Source organism: Hydra vulgaris, chromosome 12, assembly GCF_038396675.1.
Source record: "Hydra vulgaris chromosome 12, alternate assembly HydraT2T_AEP".
In the NCBI taxonomy this organism is placed as follows: domain Eukaryota; kingdom Metazoa; phylum Cnidaria; class Hydrozoa; order Anthoathecata; family Hydridae; genus Hydra; species Hydra vulgaris.
Window position 1 is genome coordinate 51863619 of NC_088931.1, and position 18990 is coordinate 51882608.

An 18990-nucleotide genomic window follows, 5' to 3' on the forward strand; every position below is an offset into this window, starting at 1 on the left:
ACTAAAAAAATCAATCTTTTTTAAATTAAGGTTAAGTTTTTAAAAGGTTTTGGACAATTGTTAGTAAAAATTAAAAATTTATAAAGAAAAAAGAAACCATGAGTAATAAAACAGATAAAGTTGTCATTGATCCTTCAGAATTTTCATCTTACCCTCCCCCCCCCCCCCTCTTCCTCTCTTTAAAAAAAGATTAAAAAAAAATTAATAAAAACAACTAATAAATTTAACTAATCTCGTTATAAAATAACTAAGTGACAAATGCAGTAATAATAGCAAAAGAATACTAAATTATTAATAAAAAATTGAAACTGACTAATTATAAAATGAAAATGTATGAAAACAAGCAAGAGTTATTTTTAAACATTTTATTATATAGTTCTTTTTTAGTATTGCTCACTTAAACAAAGCATTTTTTGATTTCATTTTAGGCATTATTTCCTGATTACAAAATTGTGTTTGTTTAAAACCCTCTCTTTCATCCAAACCATCAGCTGCCTCAATATATAAAACTGATTGCTCTCTCACAACTTTTGGGTGTGTAATGAATATTAAGGATTGTAGAAACTCCTTCAAAATTTTCTACAATAGAGCTTAATAGAATATTAAACTCTATTGTAGAAACTCTCAATACATTGAGTTGGACTAATGATAAGTTTGCATTAAAGACTGGTTAACTAATGACTGCTTTTTGCAAATCATTAAGTACTTTGATGGAACAAGCATCAAGGTTTACTTTTTATGGAACTTAAAAAGGTCTTACATTATTTGAGCCATGATCACTTTTAGTCCTAACTGCCAATATTATGTCAATGGCAATAAACTCTGTTCTGAGTTATTAGAACTGGTATGTGTGACAACTATATTCTTAGAATGAGACCACTAGGATTCACTTTTTAGATGAGGTTTAGATGCTTCTTTAATACTACCATCTTACTTCTTCCAAAATCGAAATAGCATCAAAAGATGAGATCTCAAGACTGATCTCAAAACTGATTGCAACATAAGTTGCGATCAGTCTTGAGATCTCTGCATTTTCAGGTTTATATTTATACATGCTCCTATAGATGAGCTGGCATCTCATGCCACAAGTAAGCCATTAAGTGTGAGACAATCTACAGCATTTAAGAGCTGTTACTTCAGGATCAAAGTCTGCTTTTAGTATTTCATTCAAATAATTCCATGCGATTAAACTGGCAGTGCTCGTTTGCTTAAAAAAATCTTCACTGATTTAAGCTAGAGGCTTTAGGAGGGGTAAGTTGAATTAATGTAAATTTATTAATTCTTTCAAGATTATCAACTTTAAAAAATAGTTTTCCAACTGCTCCGCATCTTCCTTTATCTGAAGAAGTTGGCTGATAAAGTTTTTCCACAATATGACAAAATAGAAGCTCATAAATGTGAAGCCAATAAACAGATCTTAAAAGTTTTTAATTGCAAAGTTTTTAACTAAAATGAAGCATTTCACCTTTCCCTCCCTCCATTTTATTTGTAATATCACTGCCAATTGGTTAGAGATTAATAAATTGAGTCCATTGCTTGTCAAGTTTACATATTTCTGATTTTGGCTCTGGTGTATGATAATTAAGGTAGCAACTTCTAGGCTCTTCTGTCACAGTTATTTGGTTTTCTTTGATAACTTTTTTAAGAAGTTGCTTGAGATCATGCATAAAAATAAAAGTTTTATCTTTTTAACAATCAACAAAAATTCCAGATATTTTTCCAGATTAGAGAAAAATTTCTGAAAGAAATTTTCAGAAATTTTTCTCTACTCTTAAACTTTTAAAACCTTATTGTGCAATCTTTTACACAAAAAACTTTCATGCTATCACATGTTTTTTTTTTTTCTTTAGCAAGTTTTCCTGCCTTTATAGTATATTTCAGTAGACCATCAATGATAGCAGCAATAGCAGTTGATAGCACACCAAATCTGACAGAAGGCAAACTTAATAATACGAAGGTAGTTTTGTTTAAGATAATTTTCTTGTTTTTCTAATGTTGAGTCCTCTTCACTATCACTGACCATATCGACAGTAGTATTCATTTATGCTGCAACATCCATATTTTTAGCATCAAATCTAATAGTAGATGGATAAAATGTTATTGATAACTTAATAATATTTTATCCATCAATAACTTTGTTGATTGAGTCTTTCTTGATCGATTGACTTGTGCAAGTTTTTGATCATAAGCTTGGCAATTTCTTTAACATCCAAACCAAACTCTTGCATAGATGAAACACTGCTTGGTTTTTCTTGCTCAATTTTAATCCAAGTAATCAGATTTGGTGTGCTATCAACTGCTATTGCTGCTATCATTGATGGTCTACTGAAATATACTATGAAGGCAGGAAAACTTGCTAAAGAAAAAAAAAAAATAACATGTGATAGCATTAAAGTTTTTTGTGAGATTCTTAAATTTAAGTCGCATTTAAAGCAATGAGCACTGTCATCAGAATATTCTTTGCAAGAGGCATTTTCACTGCAGTTAAAATTTCTGCAATTACAAAAAGTAATTTCTAAAAGTTTATTAAGTTGCATTTGTGTTTTATTTGACCTTTTGAATTTTGTTACAAGATCTCTTAGAGAATGCATACCAACCTCTGCTGGTTCTATAACTCTGTGGTTCTTTAGTATCACAAACATAAGCTATTTAAACTGTGTTAGAAATAAACCTACGTTCCAAAATTTTATGAGCAACTTCAGAAAAAGTTCCCTGCATTGATAAATTAATTTTTTTTTACAAACTAGTTTTTTTTTCTCATTGCAGATCAAGACAATAATAAAAATTTTGATGGAACTTTCTAGGACCTCGAAGGTGTTCTAGATTTTTCTATTTTAAATGAATTGAAATCTGAAATAAATAAATCTGAATCTGAAAGATAAAAATGCGGGAGTAAAAGCAATTAATTTGAAAATAAGTCTTTAATATTTATTATCATATTTATAATTAATTTAGAATATTAACTAGCACTTATTCAGAAAATAATGTTTTGAAAAACAAAAAACATTTTGTTATACTAAAGCATAGGGTTAAACAATATTATAAACAGTTATTTTGTACATTTTTAACATAAATAGTCAACATTTTGGGAAAAATCACAATATTTTTATAAAAGAAAAACATTCTCCCAGTAGTAACAGAAGAATATTTTCCCAGTAGCAAGAAGAACATTTTCCCATTAGCGAGACTTGTTTTTTTACCAAAAAATGTTATAGCATTCAACTGAAGTTTTATGAATACATATTGAATCACAACTAGAACATGCATGAGTATGAAATACCTTAATTTATATATACATTTAAAAATGTCTATAATACAAATATAACACAATTTAAGTAGAATAAATAATTCAGAAATACTTTTTGGTTTAGTTGATGGTGGTTTCTCAAACTGGACTGATTGGTCAATATGCAGTAGACCATGTGGAGAAGGAGTAAGCATAAGTAGACGTTACTGCAACAATCCAGTACCTGCATTGAGGGGAAAAGATTGCAATGGCAGTGATATAATGATAATGCCGTGTTACCTTCAAAATTGCACATGTATGTACATAAGTTTTGTATATGAAAATAAATTCATAAAATATTATTTATGATTTTAACTTAAGTTTTAACGCATTTACCTCTTCCTGGAATTGCTGCATTTCAGAAATGTTACTTATTTTATAATTTTTTTATTCATTTTTTAACTCTCTATAAACTCTATAACTCCAATACTTGAGTCTTGATCAACATGGTGGCTGCATAATGAAAAAAGTAGATCTCAGTTAAGTGAGGCCTATTTGACTACAACACTACCCTATTTTGAATACGTTATATTTTATTTATTTAATTAACTATTAAGTGATAAACTTAAATTTACAATAGAATTTAATTTAAAGTATCAAATTAATTTATAACCAAAAGCTATTCAAGTGGATTTGACACAGAGAACACTGGAAACTTGGGAATGGAGGATGTATGACATTAATTCAAAAGAAGGTCAGGCGTTTGCTCAGCGGTTTAAAGAATCTGTAAGATTTTTTTAATTTAGTTTTTTAATTTTAGTTTTTAGTTTAGCGTTAGGTTTAATACTGTAATTTAACTAAAATCACACGATAACAGGTGATATTAGTTTTCATGATTGCCTGAATACTGAAATACTTTTAAATTTCCACTTTAAACTTAAAAAGTGTTTTGAAATTTATGTTCTGACTTGAGTTTTAGCAATAATCTTTGTAATAATATAACAATGATCTTTTGGATGTATAAACTTTTATTTTAGTTATTATTTTCCATTAAACTATTAGTATAGCACTACCTGTTTGGACTTGAACAGGTAGTACTATATTAATCATTTAATCATGGTAAGTGTGCCCTACACCAATTATTTCTGTACTTATTCTTTTGATGGTCTTTTTACTTTAATAATTTTTAGTAAACAATAGAAAGTTAAATCATTTTAAAATCTTGACTTTGGGTAATGTTCAATACTTCTCATCTTCTTACCTTCTAATAACAATTGGGAGGATAAGGTGTGCTTAATAATTTAAATAAAATGCAAGATAAAACAATGTTTACTTAAATAAATATATATTTTTATCAAAAAAATATACAAAATAAATATTTTAACACATTTATTTCCGAATTAATATAACATAGCATTGGTCACTTTTGTTTACCTATATCACGCAAAGACATTACATGGTTTATGTGCATTGCATGTAATAAAAAATTTTTTTTTGTCAGAATGTTCAATTAGACATGCCAATACCTAAAATTTCGTCAATAAAAATCAAGTTGCTCATACTCATAGCATTCATACATGGCCACACTAAACACTTTCTCTACCGTACCTAACTTAGATATATTGTTTTTGAACAGGCATCACAAAAAAAAAGTTTGATTATATTTTAATAGCATTCTGATGCGTTTTAATAGCATAAACGCTATTAAGATAGATGCCTCAAAAAAATTTGAATAAATAATATTGATGCTTGATCAGCATGGAGTTCATTTGTAATGCGGCTCGTATCTTCAAAACTTTGGCTTCATATGCTCATAAAATCATTTTTAAAAAGTCAAATATTAAAAAAAATGAGATTGAAGATTCCGGGTAGAACTGATAACCTAAAGTTGCAAATGTGAAAGACTTTATTGAAATTTCATAAAACAAAGTTGCATTATTGATGAGCCTTACTTTAAACTTTCTCATTCAACGATCAATGGAAACAGTAATTTTTATAGAAACAACATTGAAGGGCGTCCTTCTACTTTTAAATATTATTAAAAAATTTAAGAACAAACCAAAACTTTTAGCCTGGGTAGCTTTTTCGTGTAAAGGTGTATCAAAAATTTTGATCTAAAGAAACAGTATTGCAATCAATCAATAAAATATAGTTAAAAGAATGTATTAAAAAATTAATGTTTTTAAAAATTAAAAAAAGTAAAAAAAACATCATTCCCATTATCCGTGTATTTTAGCTGTACCTTGCTTCTCTTCTGCTAAATCTGTGCAAGATAACTTTAAAGAAGAAAATGTAATTTTTGTGTGAAAAAAAAAAAATCCTGCCAATGTTCTAGAATCAGATCCAATTGAGGATTTTAGGGTCAATTACTAAAGGATTAGTTTATAAAAATAAATGGCAAACAGAGTCTTAAACAGCTCAAGAGAAGGATGGCGTATTGTTTTAAGAAGTTTGACCAACATCTTTTACGGTATCTTTCAAAATTAATAAAATTTGGACTAGAATCTATTAAAAGAAATAACATAATTGAAAATCAAGTGATATTTTTTTTTTAAAAAGTCTTAAGTAATTCATTAATATTCTTAAGTAATTCATTAGTAAATCATTTTGAAAATATTTTGTATTTAAAAAAAAAAATAAGTTAATGGTGTTATAACCATTTAAATATATTTCAGATTTCAAATGAACACCATTAAATGTCTTACCTCAACCAGCAGGACCATCCATAAAAAACAATCGGGACTTTTTATTTTTATTATTAGGTTGTTCACTTATTGCAGCATGATTAGCATCAGCAAAGTAGCGTTGGTTATAATTTAATAACTCAATTTGCTTCAATAAAACCCTGAACATCTTTGTTGACATTTTTTATTGGGACATAACTTAAAAACTAAAGTAGGCAGATCAAAATCAGCTAAGCTTTTACCACTCTGGCTAATAATAGATTTGATTATGAAATCTTTATGGTATTGCAAAGATATAATGGATTATTTGGTTTATAGAAAGTTAAAATAATGAAAAATAGTTGTCTACTTTGTTTGGGCATTTAATTTCCAACACTATCAGTTAACCTGTTTTCCAATTACAATAGATCTAATTGAGAAATTTGTTTAAGAAAATGTATTAAAAGCTATACCCATCAGCAGTATGCAAATCATCACTTGTTTGACTTACTTTGTAAAACCTTACAATCACCTTAGTGTTACCTTTTTTTGCTTAACTTTTGCGATTCGAATGTTTACAATCAAAAACAAAGTGGTGGGGAATTTCAACATATGGAAAGTGTCATATGTTGAAATTCCCTACCACTTTGAAACTCAGGCAGCTTTAGAAAGTGCAGCACAGAATCATACTCATCTAACAGCATAGTTTAAGTTGTCCTTTTTCTACAAAATAAATCATTTGGTAGTTGATTTTAAAGCGGAATGATGTTATGTGTCATTTCATTTAAGGAATACTTAAATATTTGCCGCAATAGAATAGTTGCTGAAACATTGCAACAACACATTGGTGTTGTCATGCCCCTTGTAAATATACTCATATAACTACTTGTATAAATGCTTAACTGACTTAATGGTCATGCTAGCTTAAACATTAATGTTCTCTTGGTATTTTTTAGATGGGTTATATGGTACAACCCAAAAGTTATTAATTTTATCATCTTTTATAATGACTACTCTCCTGTTATCAACACATCTGTAGCATAGAAGACTGGAACAATATGGGGAATAATTTTTTTAGGAAACTTCTGTGCATTTCCCATATTCAGCAAGGGAGAATTAGGATTTAAAAATCAAAAAAGGACTTTAGTTTCATTTTAAATACACAACAAAGTAAATCAAGTTTTTCTTCAGTACTTTTGCCTGGGTTTAAATTTTCTACTATTTCTGTCTTTTGACTTTGAATCATGCCTCTATGGCATCTTGATAAACATGTTTCTTACCATAAAATATAGGACTGAATGTTTGTCTAACACCAAAATTATAATTGTAGTACTGAAACAAATAAACAGTTTTTAACATAAGTTGTTTGGTAAGGGTTGTGCTCCAGTTGATTATGATATCCTGCATCACTTTTTGAAAAAAATTTAAGACTCTATGTCAAAAGATTTGCAACTGAGAAATATTCAGACAAATTTTTGCAACATCAACTACAAGGCGGTGGAGGTTCGGTTGCCATCTGGGGATGTTTTTCTCACAAAAGTATAGGCTTCTGTGAGCTGTATGAAGGCCGAATTAATCAATACACCTTCAAGAACACATTGGAAATGTGTTTAGTTTCATCAATCAGACACTTGTATGGCAGAAGCAAGCAATTCATCTCTCAACAAAACGGGACTTAAGCTCACACAACTCACTCAATCAAAGAATATTTTTTGAAAAAAAAGTTCAATGTGATGCCCTGGTGATCTAGATCACCAGATCTCAATCCAATTGAAAATATTTGGTCTTGGATAGACAATCAACTGACATACCATGAAATTCAATCAGTTCAGCATTTGAAGCAGCTTTTGAATGAGTACTGGCTGAAGGTACCTTGCGTGATGTTTATGAAATTAGTTGAATCAATGCATAAACAAGTTTATCTCTGCTATAAAAGCAAAGGAGGACACTTTAAATATTAATTTTGCTTTTTTTTTTCATTTTTGGTTCGAATGTTGCAATTTGTTCAAACTTTTGCACTTCTTATTTTTCCTACATGATATTTTGTAATTTGTTTTTTTCTAACTAAATATTAAAAGTTTTATAATATGTTCATATTCATTTTAAATTTGTTACTTTTTCTTTAATGGATAAAAAAAATTAATTCGATATCATTTTACAGTTTTTTTTTATTAAACAAAAACCAAACATAAAAATTCTCCAATCGTTTAAACTTTCGTGAATAGCTTTAACTGAGCAGTGTTAATCATTCAATGTAGATAATATATATATTAGTAATTAATTATATGTAGATAATGTTGGTAATTAATGTAGATAATTTTAGTAATTATGATGTAATTAGTAATTATAATTTTAGTAATGTAGATAATTATTAGTAATTAATTAAAAAAGTTATTAAACTTTTAACAGACATTGGCGCATCCATAAAGCACATACACAATAAAAAATTAAAAGACAGTTACCAAGTAAATAATTAGTAAATGACTCCTATTATTACGTTTTAACATATTTTTTTAACACTCACATTATTAAGTTTTAATTCATTTTTAAAAATTAAAACATTTTCTTGACAAAGATAATTAAAAATTAAATAACATTTTATAAAACTTAAATTATAACACTTTATATAACTACTTTTATCAAAACAATTATTACAAAATACATATTTTCAACAAAATACAAATATATCACTGAATAACAAAATACAAATATGTCACAAAGTATAAACCTTTTAAATAAAATTTATTTACAAATAACGTAACATAATTTGTTTTAAATGAACAAAAGGTATAACTTTTCAACCAAATTTATTAACTAATATAAAAAAAAAAAATTATTAACAAAAAAAAGAAAACAATTTTTAAAGCAAAACTCCAGTTATAAAAAAGTAAGAAAAAGTTAGTAACAAATATATATATATATATATATATATATATATATATATATATATATGTATATATATATATATATATATATATATATATATATATATATATATATATATATATATATATATATATATATATATATATGTATATATATATATATGTATATGTATATATATATATGTATATATATGTATATATATATGTATATATATATATATATATATATATATATATATATATATATATATATATATATATATATATATATATATATATATATATATATATATATATATATATGTATATATAAACATTTAGCTAAATTTTTATTAAGTAATGTTATTGTAGAAGTAATTAAATATTTTACTGCGTCCCTTTGCTCTCCTCTCATTCTGTCTTTTGTATGGGTGCACCCCCTCCCTTCAATAAATAAAAACTTTATAAAAAAGCAAATAAAAGCTAAATTTTTAAATTAAGGAGATATTGCCGCAATGCAATTTTCAAGTAAAAGTAAAACTATATAACTTTTAACCTTACATAGTTTAAAGCTTACTTAAGTTAGATATTTGCATACACTTTCCTTCATATTTTTTTAGATATGACCATTATAGCACCTTTGTGCAACCATGGTGACTGCACAAAGGAGCTATCATCTCTAGTTCCATCAGCCAAAACTCATTCTTGCATAACTCGTCATTCAGCAAAGTCTGATTCTTTTACTGTATTTGCCCCTGCATGCTCTACAAAATTTTATTTGTCTAGTTTTTTACCCTGCACTTCATCTCTTTGAAACTCTCTCCCAGCTTCAGCTCCCTGTTTTCCTGACTCATACAACAATTTTTCAAGTTTTCTGTCAACCATTTTCTTGCTCTTTAACTTAATTCATTTTTTTTAGTCACTCCATTCTTTTTTTCTTGTTGGGAGTGAATCAGAATAATAAAAAAAAATGCGTGGCAAATAGATTGTTTTAATCAAAAACCAAATAAAAAATTGGTTTAATTAATGTAATTATCATATATTTAAATCTCTTAAAAATACTTTAAAATTTTTTTATATTCATAGGATCATAAGATATTAACATTTTATGTTGGAAAAGATTATTTTCTTGAATATATTTTTAGTTTCCTTTTTTAATCCATTATTTAAACTAACATTTGAAGCTCTTGACACTAGACATCTGGTACTAGTTTTTTTAAGTAGGGTATTGCAATATAAAATCAATGTTGTTTCAGTAATAAACATTTGGTAACATGAGTTTTGGAAACATAAATTTTGGAATCATATGACTTTAAAATATCATCCCAGTCGATTTTTGATAATTTAGATTTAAAGTTTTCTTTATTGAAGTTCTTAAAATTCTTATTGTATAAATTGTGTTTGTGTGGTATAATTAGTTTGTAGATATTGGAACAAATACAAAATTGAAATAAGTGATCAGAAACAGAAGTTATTAAATTTCCTAAAATAATTTCATTAGTCGCTATATTAGCAAAAGTTATATCAATGTATAAGAGTGATCAGTAACTCTTGTTAGTTGAATATTATAAATAATTGGTAAGTTTAAAAAATTGTCACAACGTCATTATTGTATCAGATTAAAGTCACCAAGTAAGAAAGCAGGTTTATTTTTAGCATAAATATTTTGAAGAAGGACAGACACCTTTGCATGGATGTCAAAACATTTATATACATGCAAGGGTGTCTATAAATGCAACCAACAATAGTATTTGACTTTTTAGAAAAAATAATTTTAACAAATGTGAATTATGAATAGTTAGGTGTAGTAATTATTAGTTAGGTGTATAAATCATTAAATTATCTCAACCTAAACAAATGGTATTGTGTCCTGAAATATTTAGTGTGCTAAGCAAGTGGTTTTGCATAAGAGATTTAAAAGTTGTCTGATTTTATGCCATAACATTTTATGTTTTCTCTTAACTCATTTACGAAATTTAAAATATTATTGTGTAATATATGTAATATATGCTATGATAAGTAACTAACTTTGATTTAGAAATTACTTTTTCAGCTTTTTGTTTCTTGGAAAAGAGAAACAAAAAGCTGAAAAAAAGATGCTCGGAAAAAGCTGTTTTTTAAACTACACTTTAAATAATGTGAAAAAGTTCAATTCATAAAGTTATTAAAAGATAGCAACTTTCTTTTAAAACTTTGATAAGGACCACTTTAAAAAAGGTGTAAGTGTGTTCACTTGATGAATTTGTTATTAAATGTTATACTAATTATACTATAGTCTAGGCAATATTATCTTTTTAATATAACGACCTCATGCTACAAATGCATGGAATGAATTACAGGATAGAGTAGTTCATTCTCATAGGTTTAAACCAGTTCAAAAACAATCTTATCAAGAATCAACAAAAGAATCATAAACAAAGCTTATTTTGGGGAATGGCTTAGTGTGTTAATCACACTTATCATATTTATATGTTTGCAGTTTTGTTTCTAAACTAAACTAGTGTTTTTCTTTTAACTCAGAATATTAAATAATTGTGTAAAAATGTTTTAGATTAACGAGTACTTCTATTACAATAGTATAAATGGTTTTAATAGAGTTAAAGTAACCCGCCTAAAGTAAGTTTTTTTATGTTTGCCATTTAATAGTATAATATATGATAAGCAGGTTTTTGCCAAGTGTGTACAATTTTGCTAGTTTTACTGACTTCAAATTTTTTATACAGAGCTGGGAGTGTTATTGTATATTACACATTAACATTTGATTATTTGTACGATCAAATGATTTATTTCATTGATGGAATCAATCAAGCAGGAAAAATAACTAACATTAGTATAGAGAGTACTCAGTTCTACTCTTCAGGCGATGGTAAGTTACCATTACATCTATATATATTAAGTTTGTACTGAAATATTGTATCAAATGCACATGTATTTAAATTTATTTAATTAATTTTTAATGTATTTCTAAAAAATTGTTCAAACCATTCTGTGACCATCTATCACAAAATTACTTGAAATTTCAATTTGATGAAGATAATTTACAAAATTACATATAAAATAAATTTATATATCAATGGCATTTACTATAAGTATAACTTTTTTTTAAATAAAACCATAAAACAACATCTGTTATATATAGACGCACATTGTTATATAGTTTCATATAGTTATATTAGAGATATTATATATATATATATATATATATAATATATATATATATATTTATATGTATATATATATATATATATATATATATATATATATATATATATATATATATATATATATATATATTTATATATACTAGAAATTTCATGGGTGCCTGTTTTTAGCAACCTTTAATACTTTATATTTATTTTGAGAAGTGAAGTAAAGTGAAGCCAGTGAGGGCGAATATACAATATTTAATATGCATACCTAATAAATGTTTAAAAAAATTAAAATTAAAATATTTAGATAACTTAAAACAAATGTTAAAAATAAAAAATTTTAAGTTTAAAAATTTCATTGAAGAATTTCTTTATAAACTATATTAAGAGAATAACAATAACGCCTTTCTTCCCAAGCAAGACATGTTACATGTATTTAAGTTATTTATTACCATATTTACTAAACCATTTATTAGCTGCCATGTCTTTTATTATAATAACATTTATTATTATTAATATATTAGTAACAATTAGTTAATTGATAAAAAATATTAAAAAAAAAACGAAAAAGATCCCTAAAGGATTTGATTAACCACTACATTGTACAAGATTGTAACTCAATAAGTTAATAAAGTTTAAACAAATTTAGTTTGTTTTGATGCATGATGTTTTTAAGTAATTAACGCGTTTTAAAATAAGTTAACTTCTGCATGATTAATACACAAGGATATGTCATCGTTACACTATCAGGGAATCAGTGATCTGTGTAAGAATATATCAGATATATGTATATATCTATCAAAAAATAATTCGACTTTGTACTATTTGTGTTAATCTTGGTAAATATAAATGTATATATATATATATATATATATATATATATATATATATATATATATATATATATATATATATATATATATATATACATATATATATATATATATATATATATATACTCTAGCATATTTATGTGAGCGTTGGCTCACTTTTTTTACTTATCTAAATAGATATGGCTTTTTTAGAAAAAGGAAAAGAAAACAAAGAATAATGAATGAAAAGATTGCTGCCCCATCCCAAACCATTGATGTAGCAGCACTCCACTGCGAGTCAGACTCTTTATCAGTTGATGTATTTACTGAAGCCCCCAGCAGCAGTCTATTTCAGTATGACATCACACTGCTCACCTAAATCAGCAGTATAAGATATATATATATATATATATATATATATATATATATATATATATATATATATATATATATATATATATATATATATATATATATATTTATATATATATATATATATATATATATATATATATATATATATATATATATATATATATATATATATATATATATATGTATATATATATATATATATATATATATATATATATATTTATATATATATATATATATATATACACACACACACACACACACACATTTAAAAGATTTGTTGTGTCATGCCAAACTGCCTTAACTACAATGTAGCGGGCCAGCATTACGCTAACAATAATAACACATTCAATAGGATAGTGCTCGACAAAACAAAAAGTTAAGTAGCTATATCTAACATTAGGCAACATTGTTTCATCCTTTAGGACACAAGCACACACGTACATACACACACACACACACACACACACACACACATATATATATACATGTGTGTATATATATATATATATATATATATATATATATATATATATATATATATATATATATATATATATATATATATATATATATACATGTTTCCCATTACAAGAGTAGAGTCAAAAGCAGCAAAAAGTTATTATTATGTAGAAATGTACCAGTTAAAATTAAGTTATATTATTGCAACAGATATTGATGACAGAAAATCACATGCATTCAATATTATTATTTTTGGAATGACCAAACTGTCAAAGGATCATGACACCTTGCACCTTCGAATTTTTCAAAGCTTGTAATTTGGAATCTATAAAAGTCATCTTTATCATATGAATCCCTTCATCTTGTATAATATAAAGTCTAATCGAGTAACAAAATCGTTTCTGATTTTAACCTTATCTAGGTAATCCTTAATAATAAATCAGGCTAAGAATTGTACTGAAAAATTGTCACCATAACTACCATAAAGCAGGTTTATTCAGAAGCATTTTTGCCCTTGAAAATAAAACTCAAGCCCAAAATTCAGAATTTAATAATCTACAGATTAAGTTTGAAAAGTGTAATGATTAATTAAAAAAAAGCCAATATTCTAGATAAACCATTTCAAAGTGTAATTCACAAATTTACTAAAGCCATATGTTTCATCAACTTTCCAAAGAGAAGCAGCCATATGTCTATGCCATAAACTCTGTTTATCCACCATGCTCTCAGAGTATCATAAAGTAATAAATCTCCCAAAACATTATGGACCAAACAGACCAACTCTGACCTTTTATCTACCACCTACACAACATTAGCCAACAACTTATTCTATTAACTTAATAAAAGTTCTATAAATCCCTGGTAAAAGCACTCTAATTCCTTTAGCCACCCCTTTTAGATCTTAACTTAAGAGTGGATACTCTTGTGTCTAATGGCTGCCGTTTATATACCACAATGGCAACTAACTTGTCAAAAAAGCTCTATCTTTAAAAGCTCTCATCAGGATGTGATGTTAAGCCACTATGCAAAAAATACCATTTATGGCAAATAAACTATAATATCTTATATATCTATGGTAAATCCAACTATAGTATATCCAACTATGGTAACGGCATTTAAATTCTCTTGCATAGACATTGCTCTAACAAATGTTATATTTCCATAACTAAATGTTATATTTCCATAACTAGGCTCATCTTTATCTTTATGCGGTAGTGGTAAAGCGCTCGCTTCATAAGTGAGAGGTTCCGAGTTCGATCCCCACCACGTCCCTGGTAGTACCGCGCTCAACTTGTTTCTCCGCGCAGCGGCCTTGTTCGTCAAGGTTCGTATTTCGGAGTTATAGAGTTGAGAGAGGGTTATAACCCTTAAGTAGCCTCCTCATCTGTAGTGGCTTTATCGGCCTTGAGGAGGTGAATAACAAAAAAAAGAAAAAAAAAATCTGCAATTGATTAAGGTTCCCAACCTATTGATTTCTTATTGTAGATGAAATCTTGAAAAGTCATTAATCACAATATTGTTGTTGCTTTTTGTCTCTAACATGTTCAAAAACACTCATCACCAAAACCTAAACACATCCAAATAAAAACCCTTGATTCTGCCTCACTTGTTTCATTCTCACCTTTCCAGAATGATATAACTGATGAAAATAAACATCAGCCTCTGTGTACTTATAAAGTCTGCGGTGACTAGATGACTCCAGATATCCTGATAACTCCAGATATCCTACAATGCATAAAACAACACCAATGTTTATACAAAGCAGGTCTTCATGACCAATGTAACTTCTTGGCTGATACTATTGTTCAACTTATTGCCATCCAGAAAGCATCTTACTGCTGAAATAAATATAAATATGTTGATAGAAATAATAGTATGTGGTCACATGCATAACCACTACAGGCCCCAACCCACAGCTTACCTGCAGATGCTGAATTTAGTGTGATACAAAATATGCAATTTTCAGATATTGGAGTTTGTAAGCTAGATTTATTACCTTACTTTAAGCCAATCTCCTTTCCACCAGAATTGCCATCTTTAACTTCTGTAATGTCAATGAGCAACATAAATGCATCAAAATGGGAGCCATGGTAACATTTTTGGCTCAATTATAATACAAACCTATCTAATTACTCTATGGTTTAAATCTATCTAAATATCTATACTACTAAATTTATCTAATTGCTGAACACATTGAACTAGTTGAAGCTCTTGTTACAACTTTTAAACAATGTGTCAACAAATGTATTGTACCATCTTAGTGGCTTTATGGAAACTTCATACCCAATTCAAAAGTTGATAGCCCATCACTGTCTACTGATCAATTCCTATAACATAATATGTGAATTGTTATACAACTAATTTGAATATAACATAATGTAATATTCAAATTAGTTGAACATATTCTTGCAAAACATATTATATTGCATGTGCATGTTTTTAAATGAATGATTCCACTTTCTAAAAGCAGATGGTATTGATCTTTGTGGTGCAACCTATCATGGTATCTTTTCCATTGATGATTATCTTGGTGCTGTATGTTTTAGCTCACTCAAATATATAATAAACAAACATAACTATTCAATCACATGTAGTCCACATTAGAACAACTATTAGTCTGCTTTTGAACAATTTGTATTCCATTTTCAAATTTAACACCAGATCCATAAAATAAGTAATGCTTTTAAACACATATCTGCAAAAATTTGTTTGTTACCTATGTAATGACGCAAATAAACTAGTGCTATTCTACTCTATCCCTTATGTTATCTGAAAAACATTTGATTCCTTGTCAATAGAATAAACTAGTGCTATTCTACTCTATCCCTTATGTTATCTGAAAAACATTTGATTCCTTGTCAATAGATTTTGTCAATAGATTTTGTCAATAGATTTTGTCAATAGATTTTGTCAATATATTTTGTCAAATGATTTTGTCAATAGATTTTGTACTAAAATTATTGTACTATTACTTTTTTATAAACTCAAATTAATATTTATTTGAATAAAAGTTTATATATAAGAGTAATTACTTAATCTTAATTTAATAAAATTTGCAAATCTTCTGACTTTTTGTTTAGGGTACACATAGATAGAAGGTTGATACAAGTACACATAGTTAGAGGGTTGATACAAGCACACATAGTTAGAGGGTTGATACAAGGAAGCTTATTATTTTTGAAAAAACATTTTTAAAATTGTTCACAAGTTATATGTTTTATCTAATAATTTTCACAAAATCTTTTAAAATATCGTTTAGTATCATGCCCTCCTCCTTACAACATATCAGCTGCATCTTATGATAAAAGCACTGTAATGTTATCATGGGTGCGAGATGCTTGTATTAACAAAACAGACATATGGTTGTATGTTTATTACAAAGACATTACTTCTGCAAACTCAACATGGGAATGGAGAGGTTTAGACTCAAATAAAACGCTAGGGTTTGTGCCGGATCTCATTACATCTCATAAATATAAAGCATACATGCTTACTGCTTTGAGTATTGGAAATGGTTTGCCAAGTGCAGTTTTTAATTTTGAAACATCACCTTTTCGTAAGTATTTTTTAAAATTTTTTTATAAGATTTTTTAAATTATAAATAATGCTTAAGTCAGTACTATGTAAAAATTTGAACAGCAAGAGTGAGACGTTTATCAGTCAGCTGTGTTGCTTTTACCAATATCATTCATCAAAGAGATGACAACTTAACAATTGGTACCACATAGGTAATGTGAGACCATATAGGTAATGTGAGAGAAACCACATAGGTAATGTGTGAGACAGCAAGGATGAAAAAAGTGTTTTATATATTTTTTAATTTGTTGGCAATTGGCATACATGTTTTACATCAATTATAATTTCTATTATTTTTAAAAGTGTAAGGAGGAAATAGTATATCAAAAAAGTAATTTTAGTTTAACACAAATTTTAAATTCCTAAAAATATTAGACATTAAAAAATAGTTAATGCTTTAAAACATTCTCAGTATAATTTTCTTTTTTATAAGGTAAGTATGGGTATTAAGGCCCACCTAACAGACTTTTGGTCATTTAGGCTTTAAAAATTAAGTTTAAAAAAATATTTTCGATTGCTGCTTAAGATTAATCATTCCTTGATGTAAAAATCTTATCTGCATATTGAGGAAATAATTATAACAAAAGTTATTCATGTTTTTGTAACATACCTTAATTGGGCCTTATTACCCCCTTATGGGGGTAATAAGGCCCATGTAAAAAATACAAAAAATAAATAAAGAAAAACCAGAAAAAAGTTTGGAAACATTCTTTTAATGCATAGTTTATCTCACATTTATAAAATAATAAGTAATCTTGCATATTTATATACTTTAAAAGAATCTATTTTTTATACAACAGTGAATAACAACAGAAAATTAAAAAATTCAATAAAGAAATGTTACAAAGAAAAACATTATTCTTCGCAGAATGGACATACTAATTCTTCCTCATCTTCAGAATCATACCCCATGCACGCCTCGTGGTACCATACTTTACATTTAAAACATTGTCGCATACTTTCTACAGACTTTTGCTGGCATAACAAACAAAACCAATCATTCACATCCACACTTACAGACTTACTTTTCTTTGCACTTGGTTTTCCTTTGCCTTTATTCTTTTTATTAACAGCTTTAGAAGTGGAAGATTGAGAATAATCTTTTTTCAGGTCTTTAGAAACATTTGCTTTTCCTTTGCCCTTATTCTTATTATTAACAGCTTTAGAAGTAGAAGATTGAAAATCTTCTTTCGTTAGGGCTTTAGCAACATAGTTAAAACTTTTTTTGCGACCGACCATAGCCATATTTTTCTTTTTAGCAGGACTTGGCATTAAATCATTGAAACTTGCATTAAGATTAATTTCAGGTTGATTGACTGAAACTGTTGAGGGACTGGGTTGGGTGACTGAAGCTGGTGAAGGACCAGATTCAGTGGGCCGATTTTTAGTGGGCCTTATTACCCGCTTTGAACCTGTTACGTTTATCGATAATGTATCCTTTTGTTTCAACACTTGCATAAATATTACATGATGAGTAATGATAACGAATAAGTACTTAATGCAAATAAATGCAATTGAAAAAAATAGAAGCTTTGTAAAGTATTTTAAAATGTAAAAACACCTATCTTAAAAATTAGACTTAAGCAATTTTTGACGAAACTAACAAAGTAATCTTGCTTTGTCGAACGCGCAGTAAAGAAATGCTGATTTTTTTTTGCTGCCAGTGATAAAACCAGATAAGTCTAATATTTTAATGTCGAAAAAAAGTTTCACAATTTATTTTTTCCCTAAGTTTGGATTAGTGGGCCTTATTACCCGCCGGGCCTTAATACCCGTACTTACCTTATATTAATTAAATTTAACTAGATTATTTGTTTATTATAATTAAAAAAATATCTTAGGCTGTCTTTCTTTAACTAGGGA

At 27.3% G+C, this 18990-nt stretch overlaps 1 protein-coding gene across 1 annotated transcript in view; it reads left to right on the plus strand.

Moving 5' to 3' along the window:
* LOC101241605 (uncharacterized) overlaps positions 1-18990 on the plus strand; it is a 95578-nt gene that overhangs the window by 64112 nt on the left and 12476 nt on the right. The window contains exons 40-44 of the mRNA XM_065811860.1: positions 3372-3542; positions 3906-4012; positions 11305-11369; positions 11477-11619; positions 16811-17107. Of these exons, the coding sequence (XP_065667932.1) occupies positions 3372-3542; positions 3906-4012; positions 11305-11369; positions 11477-11619; positions 16811-17107 (783 nt within the window). The remainder of the gene's footprint in view (positions 1-3371; positions 3543-3905; positions 4013-11304; positions 11370-11476; positions 11620-16810; positions 17108-18990) is intronic.